The following is a 25,722-nucleotide window of genomic DNA, read 5'->3' on the forward strand; positions in this document are numbered from 1 at the left end:
GTGCGAGATCCAAAACTGCCCAAGCCCTGGGTCGGCCCCTGAGATCCACAGCCCAGGACACAGACACACACAGAAGCGAATGAGCCACAACAGGGGGAGGAAAAGACTGAGCCACGCGAGCTTGCCCCCTGAATTCCACGTGCAAATGCAAACTTCTTAGGAAATGACTTGTACACAGAACCCAAATTACTTCTCTCTCCCAGGAGTGACCTCCCACCCCTCAGAGCCTCCACTCAATTTTACTCACTGAAGAGAAACGCACTCTTCCCTACTACTGGGGCATAGAGCTCTACGGACTTCAGCGTCCCCTTCATTTCTCTGAGACCTCCTCACCGGCAGTTAGCATGCCACCCGCTTTTAAAAGGGCTGGTGACGGACAGGCATCAGGAACTCCAGGCTCCTGCCGGACAAGCCTCAGTGACAGTACCTGTGGGCCTCGAAGGCTCAGGAACTCCTCCACACCCGGCCCACACTCCTGGCCCATTTCCAACGTCAGGGAAAGTGGGCTGAGCTCTCCTTATGTGTTTTGAATCCATTTCCCAAACCAGACGTGTTCTAAGGGGGTGACCCAGGCACTCCTCAGCCAGGGCCGGTGCCTGCCAACCTGCAGGCCACCCGAGAGCTCTCGGGGAGCAAACGCCTTCTGCCTCTTCTGGTCCTGGGGAAGTGGAACCTCGCTCCAACTCACCCTGATGTCTCACACTTCTCATCGACCAGAAGGCAGGGCCTAAAGAGAGATACTCTTCAGAGCTCTAAGCTTTCATAAAACACTGTTCTCTGGGGACCACCAGTAACAGGATGCCATCTATATAATTCCCGAAATGCAGAAGCTAAACAGACCTCCTACTAGAAAATTCTATTAGGGAAGGCCAAGGAAGGAGTCTTTGTGCATATCAGATGACGTATGTGTCCCAGTTCCGGCAGACAAGAATCAAGTATCTTCTTCACCCGGGAAGAGCGCGGCCTCCTGCCGCGGCACCCTCACCCGGACCGAGGTCAGGTTCCTTCTAAAAAACTCCCCTGACCTCGGAGTAGTATTCCTGCTCATTCAACGAAACCATGGGAGGACTAGGCTCGTTCCTTCGTTTTGCCCAGAGTGAACCCCAAATGACACCCCAGTCTCACATCCGCCTACAAAGTACAACAGCACAGACACCAGGAACACCCACTGGCGTCTCCCAGGGCTGCGGTGAGACACACCCATCGACGGTGGCAGAAAAAACGGCTGAAGAGCGGTCGCACGATAAACCTCCCGTACATAGGCGGGGTAAAAACTGAAAAGGAAAAAAACCTCCCCAAACAAAAGTGGGGGCTCTTCGAGGAGGCCTGCTGAGTGGTCAGCACTCCGGACGGGACCGGAGGCAGAAGCGCTGGGTGCGCGGCTGGGCGGCCCCTTCCTCAGGGGGGGCTCCGCAGAGCCCGGGGGGCGTCAGCAAACCTCCGGAATGGAAAGAATGTGGAACCCGATGGGCGACCAGCAAGTTTCACTTCTGCGTGACTCTCCCCGAGAATGAAGCACGTGGACTTGTCCCTTGCCACCTGTTCAGCAGTCCCAATGATCACTTAGAGCAGCAAAAGAGGACCACCGGGGCTGGGAGGAGACGGGCCGAATCTTCCTCCTACGCGTCTTCTCAGAGCACGCAGAACAGCTCTTCTGGCAAGTGCTTTAAGACAGAAACGTAATTCAAGGGGAAACTAAACAAGCCCTCAGACCTAGAACCGTGTTTTTCATTTGCATGCACAGGGCACCTTCACAAGAATTTCCAGTGGAAATATCCTGCATAGGCAGATGACCTGTAATAGAGAAAAATGACATTCCCCTGCTCCACTTGCCGATTTGACTCCCGAGTGGTAAAAGCGGAAGCAGTGGCTTTCCCCAAACAGCTGACATCCCACGTGGGTGCTCTCCCTTGGGGCGGCATGACGTCCAATGCAGGATGGGGCACGATCTTTTCAAACAGGCAATTTACCTCTACTTTGGAGGATACCCTGGGCCTCTTATGAGAAGAGTCACCAAATTACAAGTTGTCATAAGGAAAACAAGTAGCAGCCACAGACTCTACACCCCTCTTCACCAAAATCGAAGAGTTCGGGAGAAACAGAGAGCCAGGAGTTTACCGCGGGTTCCCTGAGGAGCAGCGGCTGTTCCCCACCCAGCAGAGCTGTGAGAGCTGTGAACGGAGCACTGCGATCTGACCTGGAAAGTCCTAGGTGCCCGTGAGACCAGGCCCGATAAAGACGGGTGGCACCGGCAGCTCCGTAAAGCACGTGGTCCCCACAGAGCCAGCAAGGTCACGGTTCCCCAGGAAAGGACTCATGATGTGGGCTTTTCCCGAGGCAGGCGAGCACGTGCAGTAATCTAAGAAAAAGGCACGCTTCTCCGCTCTAATCTTAAAACTGCAGATAACCAATCAATCTCTGTCCCACCCTCACCCATCTAGAAAGTCTGAGGGGCATCAGCTGATGCTCAGCAACTGGAGCAAGGGCCAGCACCTGCTTTTCGGCAAGGGACCCATGAGGCCTGAACCAGCGCCCACAGCTTACCAGGCACCGATCGATTCACGGGCTGTAATCTGGACGGAAACACACTCCTGCTCGATCTCTGCCCAGCTAGCTCCCTTCCTATCACCCCATTGGGGTGTCTCACGTCACCTACTCCAAGCAGCCTTCCCCGAAACCCACCCGCCCCAGGTGGGCGCGCTGCTTCCACAGCGCTGCTCCTCTCCTCCGCGGGAATCCCCGTATTACATCCATCTGGGTGTCTGTCTCCCCCTTGCTATGAGCACTTTAAAGCCACAAGCATTCCTTACTCGGCACGCTGACACACTGCTTCTGCTCAGGCTCTGGCACTCGGCGGGGGCTTGAGCATGCCCTCATGACTGTCCGTTATGCGACACGCGCCGGGGATACAAAGGTGAATGAAGCCCTCAGAGAGCTCAAAGAAGGTGGAAGAGTCCTACTTGAGCAGTTCCTACCAGAGTAAAGGTGGGCGCCAAGGAATGGGGTGGGGAATAAGGCCCGAGCAGAGCCGGTGTGGAGATGTGGTCTCAGCAGAGGAGACAGCGTGTACAAAGACCCAACAGGACAGGGCACGAGGCCCTGGGGAGGCCCTGTGGCAGGTCAGCACGGCCGGGGTGGAGGAGCCTTGGGGGAGGCAGGAGGGGCGGGCAGAGCCAGACTGAAAGTTATTAACCCCAGGTTGTTCTCTGGGCTCAACCCTGATGACAGCGTGTGGTCGTGGAGGGTCGCAGAGGGTCATGACCAGGATTGCATTTTGGATTGATTACTCTGGTTGCAGAGAGGCAGATGGGGTGGGTGGGGGGTGTGGGGGACTACAGGCAGAGAGGCCCAGAGGCTACCAGAAAGATCCAGGAATCTAGGGCAGGGTAGCAGCAAGAAATGTTCATCAATGAGGATAACCGTGCCTTCGCCTGGCAGACTGGATACGGGTGGGTGGCATTCTTTAACAGTGACCACTTTGGGCACCTGGAACCACGTCTCCACTGGCCTCCAACAGCCTGAGCTGCACCCAGTGTCCCTGGGGCCAGCCTTTCTCCTGGACGCTCAGATGTAGTTCTTATACATGTCACTGTCAAGACCCACGAGCTAAAGTACTAGAGGCAATGGCATAAAAGCCCACTTGGTGCTGTGAGATCCGAGTGGCCTCACTGCCCGTGCCTGGCTGGGAGACTGCACCATCACCCAGAGCCTGGTCCGGACGCACTCACCCACTGACCCGAACAGGAAAACGCCCCCGAGAAGGGGCATCTCCCCCTGCGAGGGACAGCTGGGCTGTGACGGGAAAGGCGAAGCATTCAAGCTGCTCTGGTTAGCCAGCCTCTCGTCCAGCCACTATGTCAGGAAGCCCCCGAGGCAAGGCAAGTCCACCGTCACCATCTTTTTCTTCGACACAGTTTGCACCCAGCATTGCACTAAGCACTTTACCCACATTACTTCCTTTAATCCTCACAACTGGCCTCTTTGAGAATTCGATAAACTCGTAATCCTTTCCATTGTACAGACAAGGAAACTGAGGCACAGAGAACCGAAGGTGCTTACTCTAGGTCACCTGGATATTCAGGGCACACTCACACCCAGCTAATTCACGATTCCGGTAATCTGAAAGAGTCACAACGATATCGGCCTTTCCCTTACTGCCACCTGCTGGGGTCGCCAGCTGTAAGGCCTTGGGGCTGCGGGCTCCAGTGAGGCACCTTTGTCTCTTTTATCTCTGAGCCTCAGATTATAGAGTTTAGAAAGTCCTCTCAGTTTGGAGATAGGCAAGTTTATTGGATCATTACTATTCATTTATCATCAATAACTGGCCAGGTACTGTGTAGGGTCTGGGGATACGGATGAGCATTTATTGCATTCCATAGATGCTTCAAAGTCAGAAAGTTCTTCGGTGCTAAAAATACAAAATTATAGCACATGATTAACAGAAGTGCTTTAAGCCAACCCCGTGGAGTGACACAACCTGGAGACGCAGCTTCCCCAACATACAGTGTTTAGCAAGTCGGAAGGTGAAAGACACAGGTGTGGACACGCTGGGGAGGAAGTGGTAAGCAGCTCCAAAGTGCCTGGCCCACACCTCTACTCCCAGCTTACATTCAAGCATACATAGAGAGAGGAAAAACTCACTTCTATGAAGGATAATCATGTCCAGTCTGGGGCAAATCTCCTCAAGGGTTTTGTCCACACCTCTACTCCCAGCTTACATTCAAGCATACATAGAGAGAGGAAAAACTCACTTCTATGAAGGATAATCATGTCCAGTCTGGGGCAAATCTCCTCAAGGGTTTTGTCCTAAACCAAGAGTGTTGTTTTAGCTTTCAGTCAATAGTAATTAAGTGTGCCTACACACTCCAGAAAGACCGGAGGGGATTAACGATAATTAAAATCTCCTCTGAATTTGGCTCGAATCTCTCCTCCAAGTGGCCTGCTGTTTGTTAGATACTTATCCAAAGCTTCCATCTGACAAAACTCCTACCACCACCACCTGTAACATCGATTCTGGACTTAGTTTGAATTCAATTACATAAAAGGTAACAGGCCCATCAAGACCTGAGAGTCTGGAGTTTCACAAATACTGTTCATACCTCTTCTCCTGTGCACCACGCACCCAGAAGTCGGTTGGTCACCATTCCGGGGAAGGTGGGGGGACGGGGCTGGACGGCGCCTTCGTGCGGCCTCACGTAGGTAGGCCCTGTGCATGCTGTGACTGACAAGGTCTCTAATGAACCTTAACTGTGAGTGCGACAGGCCCCGCAAAGCAGCAACACACGTGGCGAAGGGGCAACTGCCAACTGTCTGACTAATGAATAGAAAGCGTCTGGCCTGATGAGGGCCAATGACCCAGAAGAGGAGCAGGGCGGAACCCTCACCCACCCCGGCACCCTTCTGAGGGCCCTGGCTCCTCTATGCAAGCAGCAGGGAGCCGCTGGGTGTCCTGGGAGGCACCCCCACCCCCAATTCCCAACGAAGAAGGAACAAAAATGACGATGCTGCCTGGTGGTGGTGGCCTGGACGTCGGGGTCACGTGATCGTTACCGCGGCTGCTGCATTTCATCTTTAGCAATGGAAGGCCACGACAGGACGCCCTTTCGACGTGGCAAAGGGAGAGCTACACTCTGCAAAGACTGAATAACTTCACGCTGGTGCTAATTATTGCGGCGACATCTACGTCCAGAGTCAGCCATCTGCTACTGACCTGCAGTGACAAGAAAGCAGTTCCCGGGGAAGCTGTGAGCAGTAAACATGGTGGGAGAATAGGTGTCCGAGGCAGGTGGGCCTGGGCATGATCCTGACACAGCTATTAATTAGCTACTTATTAATGAGTTGACTCTGACCAACTCGTTAAACCTCCCTCAGTTGCCTCGTCTGAAAAATGGAGACGGAAGACTAGTTTTGTGGTGTGCGGTTGAACTAAACTAAATATGTAAAGGGCCGAGGACAGTACCGGGCATCTGATAGTCAGCAATGAAGAACCAGGGAGTTTTCATTCATTCGCGCAATGACTGCAACCACCACGGGAATGAAGTCTGACGGGACCTCAGAACTCCACGCGGACGGCTACTGTGAGCCACGTGCCACGCCAGAAACTACATACGCAGCGTCTGGCTCTCAAGGCTAGTGCCATCATGCATCACGCACGGACCTCTCCTAAATGAGAAACTGGGCTCGGATGTCACACACCAAGACGTCATGGAGGTGAGAGGTGAGTTTGGCTGGGCCTTTCGATTTCAAGGTGCTCAACTATCACGTCCCAGTGCTCCTAAGCAGACATTTCAGGCAAACGATCTCAAACTAAGAGCTGCGCTAAAAACACTAACCAAGAATTTTATAGACCTTTGATCCCCAAGAATACTAAAATAAACTTCTTTAACCTGGAAAATCAAGCAAGCGTGGGAGGAGTGGGGTGGGGAGGGGAGATAGGGACTATTAAATAACCAAAATGTTTTTAAAAAATGTGCAAAATAAATGGGCACTCCGCTCCTAGCCCATCCCAAAAGTCCTCTTCCTGGCTGGTGGCAGCTTAAGAGGCATTTTCTGCATCATGGCTATGAATGGCAGGTAGTAGGTGAGATGCTAAAGCAGCCTTCCCACCATGAGAGAGACTCCAGTGAGGCCCAAAGGGGAAAAGCCACGGAACAGAGGACCACTTCTGGCTGACTGCGGAAGACCCTCTGGTGTGGACTTGGGGTACTCAAGCCAGAGAAAGGGGTGCCTGGGGGCTATACTGGCCGTATGGGGAGGAGGGGGTAGACTAGAGGTGGGGGTTCAAGACAGAAACAAGGGACTAGCAGTCTCGATAAGATGGAAGTGTAAACTGAGAAGTGAAGGCCAGAGAAAGCAGGAAACTGGACAACAGAAAGGGATCCTGAGGGTTTGGAATTCACAGGTGGCTTGTCCTGGATGATGTACAGGTACTGTATGGTACCTGTGGATGGCTGAAGCGAAGGTGATGAGGTCACATGACCTGTAAGGCTACAATATCAGCTGGCCTGTCCCAGGGCACTGAGATCGACTCTAAGACCCCCACCACCCCCACCTGTGAGACCACCCGACCACTTTATTTAGCTTTCCCCCCCCCAGGGCCTCCAAAGAACTCCAGGTGATAAGTGGGAACAGTTATGCATTCAGGTAATGGAGCAGGGAGGCGAGTGCCTGCCAAAGCGATCAGGAAGAGAGAGGAAGAAAGACCACACCATCCTGGGAGCCCATCCCCTGCCAGGGCAGAAGGTGAAGCACAAAATTAGATATCTCTACAGAATGACAAACATCGTTACTAGTCACAAAACCAAGCAGCCAGTTGGTCTCTGAGCTCCTCTACTCGCTCTGGGGTGGCAGACAGTGGCCTTTACCCAGCTTCCTGTTGAGGGATCCCAACCCGGATAGTTCAGGGAAGGCGGGGGGTGGGAGGGATGCATCTAAAATGCCTCAATGAAGGGCCTTCTAATCTACCTTTAGGGTTACATAACCATCTTTACGATCCTGTGCTGGGTTACAAACCCTGCCTGTGAAAGTTAAGGCTGGGCTGTGGTCACCTGTGAAAACAGTCAGGAGGGCTGCCTGGGGCGTCAGGGCGCAGCTCCTGGGCAGGCAGAACCCAGGGGTTAATGAACAAGGTCTAGGAAGCCAGCGAAGGTAATAAAAGCATCAGCTGGCATTTACTACGCACCTGTCTTACCCGTACATGCTGGCACCTTATATACATTCTCAGATCCCGGCAGCTGTGCCAGGAATTTTCTTATCCTGATCCTGTGTATCAGAGGGAACTACTGGGAGGTGAAGTGACCCGCCTGAGGTCTCAAAGCTGGAAGGCCACAGAGGTGGGATTCGAGCCCCAGTCGGCCTCGCGCTGCCCGCTGCAGGGCACTGCCAAGGTGATGGAGAACGGGCCTGGGGGAAACCCGCCGGAGGCCGCAGCTTGCCAGCCCTCCCCACACATTTACCTACCATATGGGAAGGTCTAGGTCACAGACCTGAGAAAAACTGATGCCTCTTCTGGCAGCACAAGGGGATCCTGACAGTACTGACATCAACATAAGGGTATCCATGGTGATGTCCTTTTAGTTCTAGGCAACAGAATTCGGATACTGAGACCATCTGGCCCTCCCTTCACAGAAGAGCCAGAGACCCAGAGAGACCCGCTGATCATGAAGCAAGCAAGAGGCAGACCCAAAGCTACAACTCAGGGTGCCTGAGTTCCAAGAAGATCTGCTTAATGCACACAATGCTTTTCCCCTCCCTTCTGAAGGAGCTAGAAGTTTTCTGAGGTAGTGCCCTATCTGACAAAAAAAAAAAAGAAAGAACGAAAGAAAAACAAGGGAAGCTATGTTTCTCTCTATGCCATTTTACCAAACAGTTATGATAATTTAAAACTTAGCTAACATCACACTCAGGGCCATTGCCAAAGAGAGTGTAGAATCCAGATCACCTAAAGGGTAGGTTACAGCCTTTCCAAGAAGCCAATGTTTTCCAAAGTGGATTCCATGAACGTGAGCTGGAGAAATGGCGGGGTAAAGGCAAATGGGTCTTGGCTTTTAATGTGACAGCACGGACGGTGCCATGCTCCCTCAACTGCTCACTCGCTGTCTTTGTTCCTCGAGAGACTCAATGCCAAGGTGAGCTGACCGATCCCGTCGAAGTGAGGAAAAGTGCATCCCAGAGGAGATGCGATCCAGCCACTGAGCAGAAAGAGGGGTCATGGGTGAAGGAGACTTTTCCATCCTATCTCGCTCCATTGTGCGCTTCTCTCACGAGGAGGGACACACAGGTTTACGCCCACTGCCGCCTCCAGGGAGCGCCTGCGTGCCTGCCACTCCGTGCTCCAACACCGTATTCCTGCTTTTCCTGTTGGTGGACGCAGCAGCACACTGTGGTTGAGAACCTGGACTCAGACTGCTTGGGTTCGAAGCCTGGCTCCACCACTGCCTGCCGACCTCGGACAAGGTGCCAAAGCCTCGGCTGCTGCTTCTGTCCAGTGGGGACAAGGACACTGGCAACCTCAGGAGGTATTTTCTGAAAATTTTAGGAGATATATTCTTTGCCATGAGCAGTTTGTTCTTTGCCCTTTAGTTTTACTTTGCTTAAGCTTTTAAGTAAAATTTGAAGATGTCAAAGCATTTTGTCATTAGCTTCCACACCTTGTAAGGGCCTCCCCCATCTCGATATCAAATATCACTGATGTTTTCCCTCTGGGTCTTTCTTGTTCGTTTAATATTAACTCTTTAGTCCACTAGGAGTATGGGGGTGCGCTGTGCACTAGCTTGCTTTCCTTCAAAATGATCATTTTCAGCATTTTTATTCAATAATCGAAATATGGAATCACTTGCGCTATTACCCTGAGTTCTTTACTGGGCCTGTTTCTGAGCCCAGGGCCTCCACTACCTTCCATCCTCAGGACAGAGTTTGAGGTGTCTTCACACTCAGCCCTCCTGCCCCTTGGGGAACTTATCCCTAGGCAGTATGTTGTTCTGCTGATACCAATGGGATCTTGTCCTCACACTTTATATATTCTAAGTGGTTTATGCTGATTTTGGTACCTTCGATTTAAAGGCAGTCAACCCTACTGACCCATCCTGTTCTTGCAATATAAAAACTTGCTTTCTCTAAGTCTTTACATTTGGCTTTATTAACTGAAAGAAGAAATAACGACATATTATTTGTGTTTGGCAGAATGCTTTTTTAAAGAGTGCCCCCCTCCTGCAAAACACACACACACACACACACACACACACACACACCATTGTGTGTGTGTGCGCGCGCGCATGTTGGGGGACAGCGGGAGTTAGCTAAAGAAGGCTTCACCTCTGCACCTCATTCCCACTGAGCCCACTGTCCCCACCAGGCAGGTGGGCGGAACCGGGACGCGGTTTCTTGCCTCCCGGGCTCTGCTGCAGCTTCCTAGCACCAGAGGCAGGAAGAGAAATTTTAAAAGTCTTTTTTCCCCCAAGGTAATTACAAGTTCCATGGCGATACCCTGCCCTCAATACAAATTTCTTTTATAGTTTCACCTTTAAACTGATTTAGCTTTAGCAAGAAATATTGTAATGCTGACAATACGCTGGACTCAGTGGCTGGGTTTGACTTTCCCCTCGGTCACATATCAGCTAGGGGACTCCGGGATGTCCCGGAAAGGGGAGCCTCCCACTTTACCGAGTGGCTCTGAAGATTAAACAAGGTGATGGAGAAAGATGTATTAATACTGAGGCCTATATATCTTAATGCTTCTGACATCTGATGGATCGCCACTAAAGCTATTTATTTTTCCATGTCATTCATCGAAAAAGATTTTATGAAGAATGAAAAGAGGGTAGAGTCAAACTCTAAATTTGAGACAAAACAAAAAATTCTCACTTTGAACTTCATAACGATCTTTGAATAACAAAAGTATAGTAGGTGGTTGATGGTAAAGGTGATGGGGGACTTTCAAGTTACCCAGCTTTGGAGAATTCCAAGCTCCTCACCATGATGAATAATCTATGAACTATTAGAACTAACAGTTCTAGAACTAATCTAGAACTATTCAGGACCAGTGGACATATTAGTCTCCCAGAAATAGTCTCTGCTCCCCAAAGAACACACACACACACACACACACACACACACACACACACACACACACAGCAAATAATCCCTGTACTTTCTCCTTCATTCATTTGATTTCAAGTTTTAATTTTCTGGACTGCTCACGCAGGAGGTAATTCATCTCATTCTTAATGAAATCAATGGGGTCTACTATTCTGCACAAAATAGAACTTAAGAGAATTTCAAATAACTTCTAGCCATATCTCTCAGGGAGCAGGTCAGGTGAGGGCACCCCAGGAAGCCCCATTTCCTTCCTCTAAGCAAACTGCACTATTCCGTCTTTGTTTAGTAGGGCTACCTGTCACCTTGACACAAATCAGAGGCTGTACCATTAGATGGCAGAGTCCTTGTCTCAGCAACAGAGTGGGGTCACGAAAGGCCCGGCCCCTCTGGAGAGGCAGCCCTGGGCAGGGAACAGAGAGCCAGTTTAGCCCCTAAGAGTCCAGGGTCTGCTTTCTCACTCTCCCTTGCTTTAGTCATCACAGCTGCAGTCCATTCAAGGAGCAAGCACTTGCATGAAAAGGCTCACCACAACTTTCCAAGGAATGGAGTTCATTAAAATACTGCTGGAGGCCCTTGGCTGGAATGCTTTTTTCCCTTGTAAAAGGGGAACTGCAGCACAGTGTCGCCTGCAGGAAAGCTCAGGATAAGCTCAGAAACATCAGCACAACTGTGCAAGGGTCGTTGCATAATTACCAATTATTCAATCCATTCCCCTGCTCCTGTTCCAGAGACAGTATCCGGCCTGGGAGAGAATACTTCCGGACAAACCCTCCAACAAATAGAAGAAGGAAAGCCAAGTTCCCCCACCTCTGACAGAAACCCACAGGGCATTTCCCTAGGTACCAGAGGACGGGGTACAGCACAGACCTCTCCTTGGTTGGCGGGGCTACAGAGCAGGCCCCGGCTCACAGGACTCCACAGGCACCAGCAGTGTGCATCACCGGTGTGCGTCATGGGGGAGCCCCACCCCCTCTGAGAGGCCCAGGCACAAAGCGCAGCTAAGCATCTCCAAACCAGAGTGAGACCCCACCACAAAGTTCTTTCCCCAGGGCGACAGGGTCCGAATTCCTGAAGCATCAATTTGACTCCAGGCTTTGGTGGAAAAAGCATTCTTTTTATATTAAAATGTCTTTCATATGAGCCTGTTATAAATTGGAACACAATTTCTAAAAAGACAAAACATAAAATTCTCTACTGGAGGCAGCCGCTTTTGGATTTGCCTCCCGGACTGCAAACATTTGTGTTTGTTCTCCTCGGGAATGACTCCTTTAAGGAAACAATCTGAGAAGCAGTGAGAGGCCAGGTGAAAGGTAGCCAGCAATGAGTCAGAGGAGAGCGCAACCAACACTCCCTGCTCGCTGGGCACAGTCATTAAAGAGCCTGGGCACCTTTACTCAAAGGCAAAGGCAAACAAATATGCCAGCCACGTACTTGTTCAAAAGATAATAGAGTGCAAAGCTGGCCATGACCCCATCTTCCTCCTTCCAGAAAATCCTCCCTGAATTTTCCACTAAATAAATGTCAGCTCTGTGGAGCAAGGCCTTTTGTTCTGTACCCCCAGCACCTGGAAGGGTGTCTGGCACGCAGATGCTAAATACAAAAAGAATAACTCAGTTCTGCGGCTCTTGATAGTCACTATGTAGATCAATGGGCTGAAAGACTCCAACCAAGGTCATTCTTACCACGATCATGTTTTAAGATCCCTGGATTTTTCTTGTGGAAGGCGCACCAAGGAGTAAAGGCTGCACTTCGTCCCAGGTCTGAGCACAGTGCCTCACTCACAGGGGGTGCTCAGCGAACACTGACTGAACCCGTTAACATCTCACTATCTCAGCTAAGGCACCTTCAGAAAAGAGAAGGCATTTTAAATGTTGCCTTTGAAATAAAGGAAGAAAAAGTGCTGGTACGAGACTGTTTTAAACGGCAGCGATAATGGGGAACTAGGGGAGAAAACATGGGTGCTCACTCTCGAACACAGATAAACCAGATCACATCTGGCCTTCAAGGTCCTGGGACTCCAGGTCCAGCATGTTTTCATCATCTGGCAATGGAACTGAGTCTGATGCCTCATTCCACACAGCCGTCACTGGAAAAATAATTTCCAGATTTCATTTGTTCAACTATTAGACACTGAAAACTAAGTAACAATGCTTGGCAAGAATCCTATAATCGGTAATATTAATTAACTATTAAACATAATCTTCGCCTTAATTTTACTATTCACAGTGTGTGGGAGCTTCATGGGGAGCAGGTTCCTGGAACCAGAAGCTGTGAGGTCTCCGTTCACTCACTCGCTCACTCACTCGGCCCCAATGCCCGAATGCACTCCACACACTCCAGCCTCCTGTCAAGGCCTCACGCTCCTTTGCAGACACCACCCTACCCGGACGAGAGCTGGACAACTTCTGTGAGCTGTTCAGAGTGAAGGCGCTGCTGAGACTGGCAGTGCAAAGCCCTGCAGGCAGCCGGCCGTTTCTACCTCTGGAGGGCAATTCTGGCTGCTAAAAAGAAGAATATGCTCAAATGAAAACCGATCACTAGTTATCAACTCCCTGGTCAGGGCAGCCGGGTGTGTCTCTCACCTCTAACCCGCAGACCTGGCCATATGCTTTTCCCCTTGCTTGAGTAAAGTCTGGGCACACCCAAGAGATGGACCTTTGGGCGACTCAAGCAAAAAAGAGAGAAGGAATTTTAAAAAACGAGCTGACCAGTGAAGAGACCTTTCTGCCTTGTTAAACAGATTTAGGGCTATTTTTGGTTTGCTCTTAAAAAGGCAAAGGATGGATGGAGGGCCTGCTGGGTGCCTGTCTGCAGACACAAACTCCTTCCTCAGCTCAGGGCTCAAAATACACCCCAGCTATTGCTGCCAGTGTGCACGACAAAGCCAAAGAAGGTCGAAGTTTAGGGAAAAAAGGGAGCATCTTGACATCCTAGGATTCCTGGCCCATGTGGGCGTGTGGGTATTTCTGAAACAGCTTAACAACGGCTTTCGGCTCCCTTCACCCTAGTACAACGGGATTAATGCGTAATAAAACGATATTCCGGCCATCTGCAAAGGAAGGTCATTCCCTTCCAATCAGAGCATGCATTGTAATCCCAGGGCAGCGAAGGCTCCAATGCTGAGAAGAGAAAGAAAACAAGCTGATCTGGCACGATAAACTGGGCTGCCCCGGCCTAGCTGCCAAGCACACGCCACACTTCTCCTTAATGCTATTCTGTAATCGCACCACTGGTGGACTGGGCACGTTCCCCCACAGCTCTCTGGCTCCGACATCTAAGCGAGGCCATTCCCTTCGCGGGGAATGCTGGCAAATCCCAACATTCTTGTCAGTCTTAAAATTGGAGACTTTTCTTGAAAACCACTACCTCCCCTTCATTGTTTTAGGCAGGTGAGCATGGGAGGAATGACTGCAATTTGCACCGGGCAGTGCTTTAGCAGCTTTAAAAACATCTGACTGATCCCAGATTCCAAGAAACAAAGGAGACACTGCTTCTAGATGGGCCCCTGACGGGCTGAGTGCTCTGAAGTTACAGCTTTGGGAAGAAACTAAAACTGCAAGAGAACTTCGGAACCAGAGCAGTGCACTCGGCACGGACCAAGTCTTACAGGAATATGAGAATTTTGCAAATCTAGTTAAAAAGGAAAAACAAAAATACTGTCATTCCCAAGGAAAATTAAAGAAAAATAGCAGCAATTAAAGGGAAACATTCAAAGGAGTAATTTCTAGGACTGGTCATAGGATCCAGGACAAAACCAGCACGAAAGCCCCTTAACACACACTGTGGTGCAAGGCGAGGACCCTGAAGGAAGACGATTAATCAAAAAGTGGCTTCTGAAGTATGTCAATACAGCTTTAATGAGGCATGCTTTACCAGATTCTAATTCGTTGAAAAGCCACGCTCCATTTCCACTCTGACATTCAGCATACTTCAAATTAAAAAATTAATGAGAATACCGATTCCCCAGTCCATTCTGGACGATGGGAACCTATCATGGCCTCTTGCTCAGCCTTAGGAGGTCGATGGGGCCCAAGGCTGGACTCCAAACTACCTGTGAGGGGGAGTCGGCGCCCGTCCGGCCTCCCAGGGAAGCAGCGGACAGAAGTGAACTGCTAAACTGAGTGGCCGGGCTCTCAGAAGTGAATGTCTTTCAAGTCGCTAGGTGGTGTTGTTTTTAACTAGGTGAATTTTAAATTATTTTCCATAATACATCTGTTCTGATGAATTAAATTATTTAACTTTTGCCCCCGAAGAGGTAAGACCAGCACATCAGGAAGACACACCGTATTTGATCTGCTGCTCTGAGGTTAAATGACTGAACCCAAAGGCACCCGGCAGGCACCCCGGCAGAGGAAACGGGGTTTCCCGGTGCAGCTTCGCCACGCCACCCCCCTCGCTCCCTCCTCAGAGTCTACATCCTCTGGAAAAGGTGACACGGTCACACGTACGTTACAGGGGAATTATAAAAATGGGAGGAAATGGTAACGCGAAGAGAAGCATCCAGCTCAGGCTGGACACGCAGCGGGCATCCAACCGGGGCCAGCTACCTGCAACCCAGACCTGCCTCCAGCCACCTCTCCGGAAGACGAAGTTCAAGGGGAAAAGCAGAGCACGCCGGCAGTAATCTATGGGATGTGTCATACTGCATCGCGTATCAGGGACAGACACCACGTGCCATTCCAACCTGGGTCCAGGACCCGCCTGCGAACTCAGGCTGACGGGCCTCGCCCGGTGTCTGGCTCAGGTGAACGACAGGTGCTGACGCCCTCCTGCACTCCCCAGCACTGCTGCGCGTTCCCAGCTGAGCCAAGACAACTGGCACGTGCGGCAAGGGAAACCAGCTGACCAGGTTTCCATAAAAAAAGCAGCGATGTGCACGTCTCTGAAATAAAAAGTGACGAGGGGATCCCACAGAAAACGCGCCGCTGTAGTAAGACACTTCAGTTGCCATAAGAACAAAATAGCCCGTTAAACACCAAGAAGAGTCTACTGAGAAAAATTTGCTCATCGTTTACTTCTATGTTTGGTTTATTTCTAAAAATGCGGTAATAACTAAATTGGCAAACTAACTCTAAACCCAGCCAAGCATACTTTCACGCTGGGTTTAAAAGAAGACGAAGTCTCTGAAGCTGACCGAATCAGGGATCTGATCGAAGCTGCAGCTTTCCCACCTCTTCCGCATCCTGTCAATCAACAATCTGAGGAAAACGAAGACATGCGACACTCGCAGACAGTCTGCGGCGCTGCCTTACAGGACTGCTGAGAGTTACTCAGGTCATGCAGGTCAACGGCTCCGCACCGCGTGCTGCACGCCAAGCTCGGGAAGGGGGCTGATGGTGACGGCCACCACGCCAAGCTCAAAGCCTCCCTCTGACTTCCAAAGACACCACCTACCTATCCGACTTTGTATTTCACTGTTGCCCAACAAAGACTGCTTTCTCTGACCCTCCCGTCCCCACAACTCACATGTCCCACATACATGTCCAAACTCTACACAAAATCAGATCTAACCAGTCCAATGTTCGGGCCAGTGTTTAACATCAGGATATGTCACATAAAACTCCAAACATATGGCTCCTCCAGAAAAATCTGAAAACGAGCGACAGGTTATCATAGCCCGCAAGGTTATCACGAGGCAACGAGTGACTGGCGCGCAGGGGCCGCTGTCCTCTCAGATGGGGCGTGCTGGCCAAACGCCCTACACACCAGGTCCACGCTACCGATTCACGTCGCCTCCCTCTCCTGCCTTGTGATTCTGGATTCTGAGCACATACGGTAGGTCCATTTGCACCACGACCCAACCTTCTAGTCTTTAATACTCATCTAAAAGGTCTGTTTGTCCAGCCGGGACTCGTCACATTTGCTATTCTTCACTTCCATCACAAGTACCTGTTGCTGGATTTCTTGTCAGGACCATTTATCTCGAAAAACCACCTTCTTCTCACTTTCTGGATTATTACACATAAAAGACAGTTAGCCCACAACTCCTCCAACCGGTTCTACTCTGTCTCACACAGCGGCCTCTCGACTGGGAGTCTGTGTCCCTTAATCATAGAAATGGCTGTACTCTGGACCTTACAGGCTGCTGTGAAGAGCTTATCTGTGAATGATAGGAGTCTCCTGCAATAATTTTTTTTACTAGTAAATTGTTCTGAATTCATACAATAAAATTAAATATATCACTACAGCACACTGTACAAGTTTTCAAACCACTATTTTAAGAGATACCTCATAAAGGAGCCAGGGTTGGCAACTGATCATTATTCCCAGAAAGATATGGGACACGGGAAAAGACGAGAGGACCAGACTCAGAGAGTCCAGGTTCCAGAGCCAGAACTCTCTGGCCAAATGGTGCAGGAACCCGCGTGGCCTCTTGGGGCCTGATTTCATTTTAGTTTACTTCTTTTCATTATTTCTCACACCTTTCTAGATGTTTTTAAATACTTTGAGCATTTCCAAATAATGTTATAGTGCTATTTATTCCGAGGCATCATTTTGAGACTTACAAAAAAATCATTTGGAACCTAAAAAAAAAAAATGACATATTTAAAAAATAGATGTGATGAGGTCTTTGAAAGCTGACTTTCATGTTTTATGCCGTTTCAAACTAGACGTGAAGCCTCTTAAGCGTTTTACAGGGTAGATTTTCACACGGCTTGGATCAGAGAAACCTCCACAGCGGCAGAGACTAACAAAACAGCAGTACACACTGCCGAATGCCTGCTGGACGCGTAGGAACTCTTATCCACGCCTGAAGGTGAGCTTTCTAGAAACTGAGAACGAGGCAGTGGGGGAAAGGGACAGGTTACGATCAGCTTTAGACGTCCTATCTTGCTTGGGCTTTATTAACATAGGGGCGCTGAAATTCAGACGACCAATATGAAACTCATCTCTCTGTCTGGAGGAATCTCATAATCCAGTGATGTCTGGTGGGAGAGAAGGTTTCTCGTGCGTTTTGGATTCTGCATGGAAAAAGGTACACAAAAGCAACCAATCGGGAGCCACAGCCCGGAAGAAACCACGCAAACAGGGCACGTACCAGGTCGATCAGGTCGCTGAGGTTCTTCTCGATTTGCTGTGGAGGCAGGCGCCTCATTAAGTCCAAGGCACAGTCCAGCTGCTGATCACTCTGTGAAAGGAGAAACAGAAGCGTCTAAGTCATTTTGCCAGTAGAAATCTTCAAAACCCCCTTCTCACAAGCATTCTTGCAGTCTCGGCCTGCCCAGAGTGTTCGAAGACCAAACAGGCCAGCAGTGGGCCCTCTGACCGCCAGTCTCTCTCTGACCTCAGCGTTAGCGTCAAGTCGAGGCATCCGAGAGAAATCTGAAGAAGCGGGAGCAGGCCAGAGAGTTAAGAAAGCGGCCCTGCTCCATGCACACCTCAAAGCCTCACTGCCCTTCCTTCGCCAACCTGGCAGATCGTGGGAAAGGCAGATGTAGTAACTCTCACCTGGTTCTGCAATGAGCATGCTAAAAGCAGATTAGTCTTTATCCTTTGCTGTAACTTAGATTTAAACAGGTGACACCACCAGGCCGGGTTCCTTGATGAACTCCAAGCCAAGGACAAAGCCATGCAAAGAACAAGTGGCAAGACACGTGCAAAGGTTAAGTGCTTCATTCATTCACCTAAAGCTTGGTACCTTTTCCCAGGTGCCACGCCCTTGTGAAATAGACCAAGACCTAAACCGCTTACAGCCAAGAGCTCACTTGAGCTGGCAGAGTGGACTACAGGGCAATACACTGGGGTCGCTACTGCCCAGGGGGCCTGGGAAAAGACAGATAACCCTCGTTCACCGAGCACCTTCTTTCAGCTACACACTGTGTGCTTCACAACAGTCTCCTCATTTAATAGTCACACTGTGAATATTTCCTGAGGACACTATGTATGGTCGCCATAATGTTATAAATCATGGGAGGAAAAAGAAATGAACGGGGGGGGGGCAGGCGAGCTGGAAGTTCAGTGCAGAGTGGGCCATAACACGGATGGCAGGAGCAACAAGAAGGAAGGTGAGAAAGGCGGGCCAGGTAAAACGGTGCACACTAAGGGCACATCAGGCAGATGGGGTCCCCAACACAACCAATCAGAAGCACTATCTCATCTGTCTCTTGCATCTGCTCTGCTCAGAACAATCTCAAGCCCTAAACAACAAGCTAAAGAATCTTCATAAAATATAGCAAATAATCCTGAAAATGCCACATCAGGCTATAATGAAATGTAACCTTTGAATATGACCATCTACACTCCAGGTATATGAACTTTAAACAGGATGTGGGACAAAAGCCCACTTTATAGTCACCAGTGACATAACACAGTAAGTTAATCAGCAGCAACTTCATTTTCAGGTAACTGATATGACATATACCGCAAGCTGTTTTCTAAAAAAGGAAGAAAAAAAAAACAAAAACCTGTCCTTTACTCAAGATGGTTATCAGTGACATTCTGGGACACACAAGTGGCTATGTTGCAAAGAAATACACGCAGACATGTTGCAAAGAAACACACGCAGACACACGCACACCCAGAAACCTTGTGGCACTTGTTTTGCTCAGTGAAACATTCTAGCAACCAAGAATTCCCTGCTTGTGCCATGCCTTCTATGCCAGCCAAGCCCACGGTGATGTGGGTCGGGCCCGCTGGCATGGGAAGACATTTTAACACCACTTCTAGGGTCGAGAACACAAATTAGCTCATCTGATACTAGAGAGACTGATATTCAATTCCCAGTTCTGCCATTCATTAACTTATGACCTTGGGCATAAGTTCTTAGCCTCTATGAGTCTCTATCTATAAAATAGAAAGTATCTACTTCATAGGGTTGTTGCAATGATTTAAGTTAATACCTGTGAACTATTTAATACATAGTAGTTGTGTGAGTATTTTCTGAATGCAGGTAAATACATGTTTTAAGTATTTTGAAAATATTTAAAAATATAAATATTTTATACCATTCAGCCCAAACCTAAAGTCTTTCCTGTTGCTCTAAATTGGAGGTAGGTGTTTCTATTTGCACTTAGCTCCAATTTAGGTGTCCATAAATAGTTATATGTCCCCTCGGCTGTACAAGAATAGAAAACCCTAAATGATTCAAGTCAAACTAGTTTAAAGGTGTAAACTAATGGCCAAGGACCTTTAAAAACACCTCACCAAAGAAGATAATACACGGATGGCAATTAAGCATATGAAATACTGCTCAACATCATATGTCACCATAGAAATGGAAAATAAAACAACAGTGAGATACCACCACACACTTACTACCAAAGGCCAAAATCCGGAACTGACAATACCAAATGCTGACAAGGACGCGGAATGACAGGAACTCTGATTCTCCGCTGGTGGGAATGCAAAATGGTGCAGCCACTTTCAAAGACAGGTTGATGTGTTCTTACAAAATGAAACATGCTCTTACTTTATAATCCAACAATCACGCCCCTTGTTATTTACTCAAAAGAACTGAAAACTTATGTCCACAAGAAAACCTGTACGCAAATATTCACGGCAGCTTTATAAATCTGGACGCAACTAAGGCGCCCTTTGGTAGGTGAGTGGATAAACAAACTGTGGTATATCCGGACAACAGCGCATTATGCAGTGCCCGAAACAGATGCGCCATCGAGCCAGAGAAAGTCATGGAACAACCTTAAATGTATGCTGCTAAGTGAAAGAAGCCGATTTGAAAGGTTACATAGAGTCCAACAATGCAACATTCCGGAAAAGGCAAAACCATGGAAACAGTAAAAGATCGGTGGTCGCCACAGGGTGGAGGAGAGGGAGGGATGGCTAAGCAGAGCAGAGGGTCTCCAGGTCAGTGAAACGACTCCGTTTGATCCTACAATGGCGGGCATGTGTCATTATAAATTTGTCCAAACCCATGGAATTTACAACACCAAGAATGACCCTTAAACTATGGATTTTGGACAATTAAGATGCATCAGTGTAAATTCATCAATTGTAACTCTGGTAAGGGATGCTGATAGTGGCGGAGGCTGTGTGTGGGGGTGGGGGACAGGGATTATGTGGGCAGCCTCTGTACCTTCTGCTCAATTTTGCTGTGAACCTAAAACTGCTCTAAAAAATTGAGTATATTAAAAAAAAAAAAAGGTGTGAACTAGTACTTCCCCAATGGGGTTGATTTTGCCCTCCCATGACCCCTAGGAAACACCTAGGAATGTCTGGAGAAGTTTTGGTTGTCACCAGTGAGGGAAGGAAAGCTATTGGCATCTACCTGGTAGGGACCAGGGATGCTTCTAAATATCCTACCATATACAGGACAAATCCCAGCAACCTGGCCAAAATGTCACCAGAGTCAAGTCCGAGAAACCCTGTTTAAAACAATCATTTTTGGGGACTACAGACTCCCAGACTCTAATCAAAGCTAAGGTCCCAGGAAACTGCATATACAATTCTAATTCACAGACCACTCATGACCCCTAAAAACTTCTGGTCTTTGGTGGAAATAGTCTCAGCCTGGATACTAACATCTTCCTGAGAACCTAAATACAAACTCAGATATAAATAAGCCTCGCTACACTGAAATTTTAATCCAGAACATACTGGGATTCAAAGGAGATTAACTAGAAGTTGAACAGTGCATTATCTAGGAAAAGAATTAATAACTTGACCAAAGAAAGTCAAAATGAAAAGACATTGTTTTAACCCTTCCACAGCGCCTGTGCACCCCCATCTCAATAAGCCGATCGATCGCAACCTCACCTTCCACGGGTACGAGCAGCAAGCATATAGGCTTCCTTCCAGACGGTTCTCTGACTATATGTAGCGGAAAACACTAAAATACTATTGCAAAACGGTCTAGCTCCATTAATCTAAATTGAAAATATTTCACTACGAATTCCTAGGACTAAGGCTATCTAATTCTCATTAAATTAGTAAATGACCGAAAGCTTCCCATAAGCCATGCAACACGGCAAAGCTTAATGACAGCTTGTAAAAGGTTAAAATTAGAATTAATTGGAGTCTTTGCTTGGGAGTCATCCCAAATTCTGAGAGGTCTAAGTGGGAAATACCATAAGAGATGAGGAAAATATGAATGACCTACAGCTACATGCAACAACGCGAGTGACCCCAGAAACAGGAGGCTGGCGGGGACGGGGGGGCGAGTCCGAGGGAACTACCCAGGAAGCCGCCACGTTCCTAAAGCTCAAAAACAAGCAATACTGAACAATTAGACACGTGTGTGCGTGTTTGTGTGTATTTTAAACTACTATAGCAAAGCTTTTTTTATTAGCCAAGACATGGGAACGATATATACAAAATTCAGAAGAGTGAGAAGAACAGTTTTAAGGAAAATAGGTACTACGAGAAGATGACCTTGCATAAGAAAGAGAGGGTTCAAGGGTATTTGAAATATCATGATGCTTAAACTTACATGCATGTTACTATGTTCCTTTATGGTTATCGGACACCTAACTTTCTGAGTCGATTTCTGTATGTGGTGTAGGGCTGGGGGGTCCAGTTTTCTGAGCACCACTTGTTGAAGAGACTGTGTATCCCTGGCTCCTTTGTCATATGTAACTGACCACACGTGCATGGGTGTATTTGTGGACTCTATTCTGTTTCACTGTTATTGTTTCACTTCACTAAATCTTTACATTTAAAGGTAATAAAAAAATATATAAGAGCAAGCAAAGACAGGAAATGGAATTCAGGTGCTCAGGGCGCAAGGTCTGCCCTATCGCTGGATGTCTATGAGACCTGGGCTGCTCACTGAACCTCACGGCCTGGAAATTAGGCTCGATGGCTTCTGAGAGCCCGTCTAAATGGACTGGCCCTGTATCCCACGGCGAGTGCTGAGGCACCCGCCAGGTTCCACCTGCCCTGCCCTTCGACGGCCCCCTGCAGACCCGCAACTAGGTTTCAATTCAGCACCCTGGCACTTAGTGCCAACTGTGGGCCAGGCCCCAAACTAGGCCCAATGAATTAAACCTACTTCCAACGTGCACGGAACCATTCATAGAACAGCAAGTAATCACGATGCAGTGTGATGTGGACAAGGACGGTACACAGTAGGTGCAGAGACCAGGTATAGTCCATAATACACTGATTTACACATCTTCATGTGTCACTTATTTTCCTAGGATTTCCCACCCTGGTTACTTCTACCAATGGTTTTCTATTTTGTATACTGTCATCTTGTGACTACGGACTTTCCATGTGGTGGCTTCTTCACCATCCTAACTGATCCTAGACACTTGGCAAAATGTGCTTTACCATGTCCGTCTTCCACTGGTGGTGGTTTCCAGGTTGAAAGGTAAATAGTTAAAAAAAAAAAAAGACCATTTCATTTCACTCTCCAGAAATCTCTCTGCCCATTCAATTAGTCGTCTGATGATTATTTGAGTGTTTCCTAGGTGACAAGCACTGTTTTTGATGCTGACTGGTGACTATAACAAAGCTGCTGTCTTCAGGAACTTATGCTTTTTCAAAATTGAAATGGCAAAAAAAAATCGGGGATGAGTCCTTCTTAGATGTCAAAGAATGAGGATGGGAGAGTTACCCCACTTTGACTGTGTGTGTGTGTGTGTGTGTGTGTGTGTGTGTGTGTGTGTGTTTTAAGTATATAAACAGAGGCAGGAATTTTTCACTTTCTGATTTTTCACCTGACTCAAAGAAAAACACAAACTGCCTAAAAAAAAAACCCTATGACAAAGAACACTGTTAATACAGACTAAACCGATTTTTCAGATAATGTTAAATAAAACACTGTAGCTTATGAAATCTACACCTAATAGTGTTATGAGTCATTTTCATACAGTAAAACTTGGCCTATTAAATAACTGTGAGGGCAAAGGCTAATTTGGAAATCATTATCAAATAAAATTTATTCAGCCCCTCTGTGATGAGTCCAAAGTTTAAACGACAAACACCAATTCACGAAAATGAAAAACGTCATACTAAAGGTACATACTAAGTGACCCAGGACCCTCGACAGATCGCTCAGAAGAGGGGGTACGTGAGCCGGGTACCACTGGCTGAGTAGCAGGGCCTTTCCAGACGGCGGGCGCAGTGAGCCGTAAGGAGAGGCATGGGGGAGCCAGGCGCACTCAGGAGGAAGAAAGGCCAAACAGGAGTGGGGCCCTAGGTGTGAAGCATGACGCCAAGGCCAGATCACACCCGAACTGCTCGGGGCAGCGTCTTCTGAGCGGGCCCCAGCCCCAGAACCTCGCTTCTCCTAGCAATTTTGCTTTTGTCTACTTCATAGGGAAGGCTTTTGTGCTGCACTGTTCAGTCTTCATAAACTTTAGAAAATCTGTTTCTCCAGAAGGGATGAGGAGCCCCTAAGGGTTTCTCCACAGAGGAATGACAAGAATACTGCTGTCTTAGAAGGTGAAGCAGGTTATATTTCCCAAAATGGCCATAACAAGCTCTCTCACCCTGTGCACCCCTCTCACAATGTGACTTTGAGATTCCTCCTACAGAGGTGAGGAATCTACGTCCCCTCCCCTTAGACAGAGAGAGTTTTTGTGACAATGTTTATCAACAGAAAATAGCAGAACTGATGCTCTGTGACTTTTGAGGCCAAGCCATAAAAGATAATTCCCCTTCTACCTTGCTTGCTGAAGGCTCCAGAGCCCCAGGCTGTACTGTAAACAGTTTGACTGCCTTAAGGCCACCATGCTGTGAGAAAGACCACCCAAGCCCAGGCAAAAAGCCACATGAAGATACCCTGAGACTCCCGAAGTGAGATGCCTGGCCAGCCCCCAGGTGCTCCAGGCCCCCACTGTTCTGGCTTTAGCTGTGACTGCAACAGCATGAGACCCCGAGCCAGAACCACCTAGCCAGGTCCCTCCTGAATTTCTGGCCCAAGAACCCATTGGAGATAATGAAATGATTATTGTTAATTTACATCGCTGGGTTTTGGAAGATGGTTTGTTAGATGGCAACAGTGACCGACACAGAAGGATGCCTCTGGCCACTGTGGGGAGACAGTGTGACCAGAGATGGGACCGGGGGCAGGCCTGCATGGGTGGGGAGGAGGAAGAGGGTCAAAACCTTGAAGAGACAGAAGGACATGCACATTACTTCCTGGAAATGAGAAGCAGCCCCAAAATTCTGAGATCACTAAGCTTTCCAGCAGGACCACCTGCTAGAAGATTGATGTCACAGCCTCATCAGCATGTATACGGTTTGTGTGTGCCTTTTTAAGTCTGTTTGTAATTTCAAGGACAAGCAGTAACTGAAACTGCTTGGAATTTCTGAGCACAAGTCCCGTTTGGCCTACTCTAGTGACTGGTTGTGGTAGATCTGGACTTAACAGCATCTGTCTCTTTATAAACAACCAACCGAAGCTTCAAGGCCTTTATGGTTTGTTCTTAAGTTCATCAGGACCTTCTCTTGTTTACATTCCCAAGAGGCTTAGCGAATATTTCACAGACAACAAGAAGGTCGACTTCACTGGAGCCTAGGATGATTTATCACAAATTTATGGAGTCTAAGTTAACCACAGGTTGTCTTGTATAATTTGTGACCAAGAAGCAACTTTGTTTAAAAGTTGAATCTGTTTTCTGCCATGTGGCGCAGGAACAATTTGTGCTGGGGGCAATTTGGAGAAAGATTCACTGGCCAGCCCAGCCAAGAACTCATCTATAGGTCACGCTCTAGAAAATGGCACAGTTTGTATTAATAAAAGGAAAGTGTTTCTTCCACAGACTGTCCTCTGGTTGAATCCTCGGGGAGGGGCACAGTGATGACAGCCGCGCATGGAGGACATCGGCTCACCCAGCGCCAACGCCAGCATTCCCTTCGGATGACTCTCCGTTCCCAGGGGAAAATCCAATACCCTATATCAAGTGAATCGAAGCCACAATAAAAGCCCATTTGGCCGGTCAAGCTCCTTCCACCTTTTGGGGTCTATTGTATACTATCGCAGCTGGGTCAATGTCATCTTTCTAAAATTTAGGTGAAAACGACACATAAAATTAACCATTTTTTAATGAGTCAATGTCATTTTGATCACCATGAAAACATAATCACTTTAAAAGTTTCTACTTTAACAAAAAATTCTGTCAGGATCACAGAAATTTAGATCTGGATAGATTTTTCAAGTTTATCTAAATCATGCCCCCTCGTCCCACATGTTAGTGATGAATAATGAGGTTCAGAGAAAGT

At 48.3% G+C, this 25,722-nt stretch overlaps 1 protein-coding gene and 1 long non-coding RNA gene across 3 annotated transcripts in view; both read right to left on the reverse strand.

Annotated features, from left to right (window-relative positions):
• The window catches only part of CAPZB (capping actin protein of muscle Z-line subunit beta), a 123,941-nt gene that overhangs the window by 51,315 nt on the left and 46,904 nt on the right, over nucleotides 1–25,722 (reverse strand). For both annotated transcript variants that reach the window (XM_016128260.2, XM_036229373.1), the window contains exon 2: nucleotides 17,636–17,725. In XM_016128260.2, coding sequence (XP_015983746.1) covers nucleotides 17,636–17,725 — 90 coding nt within the window. The remainder of the gene's footprint in view (nucleotides 1–17,635; nucleotides 17,726–25,722) is intronic.
• LOC118609987 lies at nucleotides 1,853–17,629 on the reverse strand. Its single transcript, XR_004953596.1, has 2 exons — nucleotides 4,702–17,629; nucleotides 1,853–4,591 (listed from the first exon to the last, which is right to left on the reverse strand). It is a non-coding gene; the product is annotated as an uncharacterized LOC118609987 (long non-coding RNA).

Source organism: Rousettus aegyptiacus, unplaced genomic scaffold (genome assembly GCF_014176215.1).
Source record: "Rousettus aegyptiacus isolate mRouAeg1 unplaced genomic scaffold, mRouAeg1.p scaffold_m13_p_1, whole genome shotgun sequence".
Lineage (NCBI taxonomy): Eukaryota > Metazoa > Chordata > Mammalia > Chiroptera > Pteropodidae > Rousettus > Rousettus aegyptiacus.